This window comes from Castanea sativa, chromosome 2 (assembly GCF_040712315.1).
Source record: "Castanea sativa cultivar Marrone di Chiusa Pesio chromosome 2, ASM4071231v1".
NCBI lineage: Eukaryota > Viridiplantae > Streptophyta > Magnoliopsida > Fagales > Fagaceae > Castanea > Castanea sativa.
In genome coordinates, this window is record NC_134014.1 from 48,224,644 (window position 1) to 48,230,984 (window position 6,341).

The following is a 6,341-nucleotide window of genomic DNA, read 5'->3' on the forward strand; positions in this document are numbered from 1 at the left end:
CCAATCTTTAAAGAATAGCATCTGAGGACACAAAACCAAAGTGTTATAACATGACAGAATATGAGTATGAGCAAAGCTTGAGTCCTTGTTGCAATAAGGATGCACAGCCAAAAGTTGACTCATGGCACCATTACAATAAGTTCAGTGCATTAGAGCATTGGATGCAAGCTAAGTCCTAAGAATATTATTAATTAGTGAAGGATCAATCTCGAACATGAATTATTATAAAACCCATGAGCCATGTATTGGAAACACGTAATTGTGATCTCATTTGAGACAACATGTGTGGAGGCAGTGGAGCTAGCATGCCTTTTTTGTACACAAAACAGAACTGGAATAGTCAAACAAAAATGAGGTCCGTTGTTTGCGAGGTGCCGACATTCCCTTATTCTTCATTTTCAATCTCCTTAAATTAGTCCTTCTCAAAAAAAAAAATCTCCTTAAATTAGTCTTATTCTTCCAAATCTTTTTTGGTTCATATTCTCTCCTTACTAGACATCCATTTCAACCTTTTTTTAGTTTGCCTCTGTTTTTTTAGATACTTATATTCGTTCCTCATCTGCTCAACTTGCTCTACTGCAATATTATTATTACCAAATTCAGATTCTCAACCTATCTATCTCAAATGCTTTGAGAGAATCTAGAGGCTATGAGGTCAGCCATTAGATCTCAACGCCACTTTTTTACATTACACTCACTCACTAAGCTTTTTTTTTTTTTTTTCTAATAAGACCATCAATAGTAATTCTCATCTTCAATTATAAAAGTCATTTTACCAGCATTAAGGTGTATAAATTCTCCACTTTTGTTAAAGATAATGGCTCATATTCTGAATGGAAAAGTAAAATTGGTTTCTAGCTAATATGCTGCACCATGCATGTGGAACGTATCGGATTGGAGTTTCTTGGGTGGTATAAATTCATTGATTATCCTTATTTTGACGTACTGTCGAATCACGTAAATCAATTTTGCTGTTCTCTATATATTCTCTTTTTTATCTTGCATTGCTAATATTGGAAATCTTCAACAATTTTATTTCGAGGATGAATTTGCACATGAACAGTTATGGTAATTAGTTTCAAAAGAAACAATTAACATTTTACACCGAACAGTGGAAACTTACTCACATGCTTAATAATACTTGCTTCATACAGAGAATTCTTAACACCAGACTACTAACACAATTAAACAAGACAAGCGCACGCGCACGCGCACACATGCGTGTATATATGGAAAGGAACACAACAAAAGAAGAACTTGATCTAGTTCGATACTTTTTGCAGTATGCTATTGTTTAGAGTCTGCTTATGATAGTATGATAACCACTGAGATCGTCTTGAACTTCATTGGAACTTTGGAACCTTAGTTACTTCAAGACCTGCCAGGCAAGAAGTAATGAAAATAGTTTTAGTCCAAAGAATAAACAATATTATTTGAAATGGTTACGGATCAACATGACAAGGTTGAAAAGGTCCAAATTATAGAAAAGCTATCATTTAAATCATTAAAAAACTAGTTCTGAATGAAGACAAAGGGAAATTTTTTTAAAAAAGTAATAATAAAAATCGGTTGCTTAGGAGTGAAAAGAGAGAATAAATATTGAGTAGGGTCTAAAAGAGGATCATTTTAGAAATAAGAAAACAGAAGCTAAAGTAGTGTATCTCACATGGCAATTGTTTAAACTAATAAGCATAGGACCATTGACGAGAGTTATCCAGAAGTGGTAGGATTAGATCTCATGTGGGCTTTGTTTGGCTTAGGGACAGGATAAGAAATTGCATGTGTGGTCAGGCATTGGCTTTTTTCATTAAATAAAAGTGATAATAAGCAGTCAGGTAAAAAAGATGTTGGCCTTATGATGAATTGGAGAAATTGATGGACCACGTAGAACTATCACATCAGAGTTCACAACCTTCACTTTCAAGAATAATTGCCTGGCCCACAGCAGGAATCACTTCTAAGGTGATGATGGTGCAGAAATTAACTGGGATTTCCTATGGTTTGTAACTTATATAAGGACCTGGAAGGAACTAAAAGTGCATTGCAGATATACCATTTGGAACAGTGTTGCCATCACTTTCTGTTTATATATTGAACAACTAATTAGCATTCTGTCATTGATTTAGATGGGTCATGGCACCATAATTCAAAGTGAGGAATTAGGTGAAATAGCATTATCCTTTCATTACAGCCACCAATATGCAGTGTATATGTATTAATTGTGCAGGTACTGACTGAATGGAAAAATGGATGCATGTGGAAAGTTGTATGCAAAGCAATTATTTGGCTCTCCTACTTAGTAGAAGGCTAAATGCTGTTACACACTATTTTACACATCCGTGCACACGCACAAAATGAAATCACTATTTCAGTGCATTTTGTGTGCGTGTGTACGAATATGTAAAACAGTGTGTATAACAAACACTGCTCTTAGTAGAAAGTAACTAGTTATTAGTTATTACCTCTACTGGTCATACACAATGTCTTAACCATTGTTACCACTTGACCTGTAATTAGGGAATGGGACTCTGCCAGACTCAATGTGCCTGACATCCTCTATAAGGATCTCATAGTGCCTCTTCACCTCCTCAGCAGATTTTCCTCCTACAGCTTTGGCAACCTTCTGCCAGCGGTCAGGGGTGTCCTTATCATACACAGCCAGGGCCTTTTCAAATTGTTTGTTCTCCTTAGTAGTCCAAGAGGAGCTAGAGCTACGTGAAGAACTGAGAGAGTTGGATGCCATTGGTGGATATTTATTTAAATGCACTACGAGAACAACTGGCAAGAGGTACTTTGACAGGCTTTGGAGGATGAAAATTCAGGAAGTAGGTTGGAATCTAAATGTGAATGAAAGAGTGTGACAAAAGTGAATCGCACAAAAGGGAAGGGAGAACAAAAAAGAATGGTTGTTGCAGTCAAGGAAGATGACTCAAAGTCAAGGGATGGTATGGGAAAGAGATGACCAAGGAGCTCCTTATATGCAGGAGGAAAAGCAATGGTGGGGTTAAGCCAGTTGGGCGAATATATCTTAGGAAAGGGTGGAAATTAAAGTGACTCGTCCCCTTAGGAACCACAAGATGGAGCACCAGAAGGACAAGGAAGGAACAGCAAGTGCAAGAGGAGAATCAGTAATAAAGGATGGGCCCTATAAATTTTACCAGCAATATTCCTTGATTATATAGCACAATATCACAAGCAAGTTGGAGTGCTTTATTAGTAACTTGTCAGTGGACAAAGGATCAGATGTATCATGCTAATGGCTGGAGTAGTCTGTGCAATCAAAGACTAAGCAGGATCAATTGTACCATGATAATTACTGTTTATTGCACTTCTTAGTTAATTGAAAGCAACTCATAACCTAACCATCTACCTTTTCTAGCGTTCAACGAGTTATTCATCTAAGGCAACTCAAATCAAAAGATATTTCTAGCTTGTGAGTTGTGACAGAATTTGTCCTTATTATCTCTCACATGTCAATTGGACAGATATGCCTTGGCTATCTTTTAGCTTTATATTTTACCCACCCTTGCATTCAATTTCTGAAATTGTAAAGTAGTTGTAGGCCTTGTTTGCTACCTCCATGATTTTAACTAGCTCAATGGAATATTGGGCCTATGTAACATCGTTTGATTGCATAATCAGCATTTGCAAACAAACAAATTTTGCTCTTTTTGTAGGGCACTGCATGCATATGCGGGTGTGGGGAAGACTTTACTTCCTCAAGTTACATGGCACCAAGGCCTCTTATGCATTTCCTCTCTTACTTTGCGGTGCTAAAATTGTTTACGTATGATGATAAGTGATAGCTTTCTTGGATAAAAGGCCTAGTGGTCTTACCTCCTTATCATTGATTCTCCTCTCTCTCTCTCTCTCTCTCTCTCTCACGTTGAGGGGGAGGGGTAACTCTATTAAAGGGAAATAATGTTTCAAGTTTCAACTCCTTTTTAAGAGGGGTGGAGTTGAAGAACAAATTCTGCAGTTAATAGGCTCTCCTTTGTTAAATATCATGTCTTCTTGATCGAAAGTTCAAATTTTGGTACAAGAACAAGCTATAATTGATTAGTGATTTGGAAAGACAATAATTTTTACGTGGCTTAATCAGACTAGTATGTGTGTGTCAATGAAATCAATATGGTACCATCTTGGGGAATCTCTTTGTGAAGGGCTTGCTACAATATGTTAGGACATCACCTTAACCTGTAAAACTAAGAGTCTTGTAATTCAATACCCACCTACTTATGTTTTTAACGGAAATATCTCGGATTCAAATCCCCCTCCTTCCCAACTATCGAATTATCCACACCAAACCAAAATAAAACTATGTTAAATTACAATTTACCCGCTTGTGGTTTGACCAAAATTTAAATTGCCTACTTGTGTTTTGAAATTTAATAATTTATTCACCTGAGGTTAGCTTAATTAAATTTCTATAACTCACCTCTATTAAAAACAAAGCTAAATATGTAATTTTACTCCATTTTTTTCTCTTTCCTCCAAAAACACAAAAAACGTAAAAATACAAGATCAAAAACTATCAATCAAAATGCTTGCATCATGGAATTTCAAACCATAGGTAGACAACTTAAATTTTGGTCAAACTTCACATGGGTAAAGTGTCAAATTTTAAATCACACGCAAACAGCTTAAATTTCAGTCAAACCAAAAGTGAGTAAATTGTAATTTGTCCATAAAACTATGTTATCAACCAGTCCGCTCGCTCTTGCCACTGCAATTCAGTGCAGGACCAATCTCTTAGCCAACCGTACATTGTTACTTGTCAAAATTCCAACAATTCTACTAATCATTGAAAACCTAGGCAAGGTTGGTGAGGGCTCCCTCTAGTCTATGAGTAGTAGGTTAAGAAGTGACTTCTTTGATGCATGGTGAATGTAATTATTGATCATCCTCGTGCAACTTACATCTACTTTTCTTAACTTCATGCTCTTTGAACCATCACATTACTTGGCAAGATCACGAGAGTCTGACAGCAATCAGACAGTAGGATAACATAGTGGCTCTCGATTATAGTCAAAATTAGAAACCTGGAACTGGAATACTGTGTGGATCTTCTGAGAGAGGGGAGGAAGATGAATGACAATGTGTTGGGCGATTCAATCAATGATCTTTCCTAGTTCAGAGTTATTCCTGGGCCACCTGAGGGTACCTACAACTTGAGAACTGGTAACCTTACCCGGCAGATAAATCCAGGAGAACAGCCATTTTAATTGGTACTTTTTCTTGTACTCTCAAAGTCCATATAGCAGAGTACCAGCTTAAAGTTAAAAACCAGCAGAAGTTCTTGGTCTGGATCTCCCCTGTAAAAGAGTATTGTATGTTAGAATAATGGTTAAATGATAATTAAATTCACTCTTTCCTAACAACTTAAGCACTCAAGAAAAGCGATAAATTATATGATATTAGAGCAAAAATTCCTTAGTTTGCACCATATTTCTACTCCACCTCCCATTTGAAAAGGTTAGGAGATGTTTGGTACATGTGTTTTGTTGTTTGAAAACATATGTGAAAATTCGTGTGAATAAAAAAGTGTATGAAAATGCGTATAATAATGTTTAAAAACTAAAAATGTGTATTTAAGTAGGTGTACCAAACACCCCATAAATATCCCACATGTTAAGGCCCCTTATTAAGAATGAATTTGGATTAAATTCACTATTTTTTAACAGTTTAAAATTTTGGAATAATCAGTGCATTGGTATCAAAAATAATACTCCCCTTCTTTGGCTGCTGATCAAATGACAGTGACTATATAATTGATCTGGTACATTTCATGTACAAGTTAAGGGTATGTTTGGTTGAGTGGATTTTAGGGAAGATGAAAAAAAAAATAGTGGAAAATAGGAAAAAAAAATGAGTGAAAAGGGTGTTTGGTTGAGAGGAGGAGGGAGAGAGAAAAGTGGTGAGGCTTAGCTATTTTCTCTCTGGACCCACCAAAATTCAATCTCTCCAAAATAGAGAGAAAACGAAGAAGATGTGTGTTGGACAAAATTGCCCTTCTCCATCCAATAGCCAACTTTTTGTCTTTCCTTTTTTTTGTTTTTTTGCCTAAATAAATTTTCTTCTGGTTTGCACAATACGTTCACGTTGGTTTGGTTTTGGTTTTGGTTTTTTTTTTTGGATAAAATTTTGCACAATACACGTTGGTTCTTTTTGTTTGTTTTTATCTATTTTTGTTTTTTTTAACATCCTTTTAACATTTGCTTATTTTATAAATAAATAAATAAAATTAAAGTGTCCATACAATTTTTTTTTAATAATAAATGTGTTACTTTTTGTTTATATATTTAGTAAGGACAATATGGCAAAATTTATTTCAGCTTTAT

At 35.5% G+C, this 6,341-nt stretch overlaps 1 protein-coding gene across 1 annotated transcript; it reads right to left on the reverse strand.

Annotated features, from left to right (window-relative positions):
* Positions 1-1,013: 1,013 nt before the first annotated feature.
* Positions 1,014-2,874, reverse strand: LOC142626043 (protein RADIALIS-like 3). The gene is made up of 2 exons (XM_075799813.1): positions 2,463-2,874; positions 1,014-1,378 (listed from the first exon to the last, which is right to left on the reverse strand). The coding sequence occupies exon 1, from the start codon at positions 2,741-2,743 to the stop codon at positions 2,486-2,488; it is 258 nt and encodes an 85-aa protein (XP_075655928.1). The 5' UTR covers positions 2,744-2,874; the 3' UTR covers positions 1,014-1,378; positions 2,463-2,485.
* Between the last annotated feature and the right edge of the window lie 3,467 nt (positions 2,875-6,341).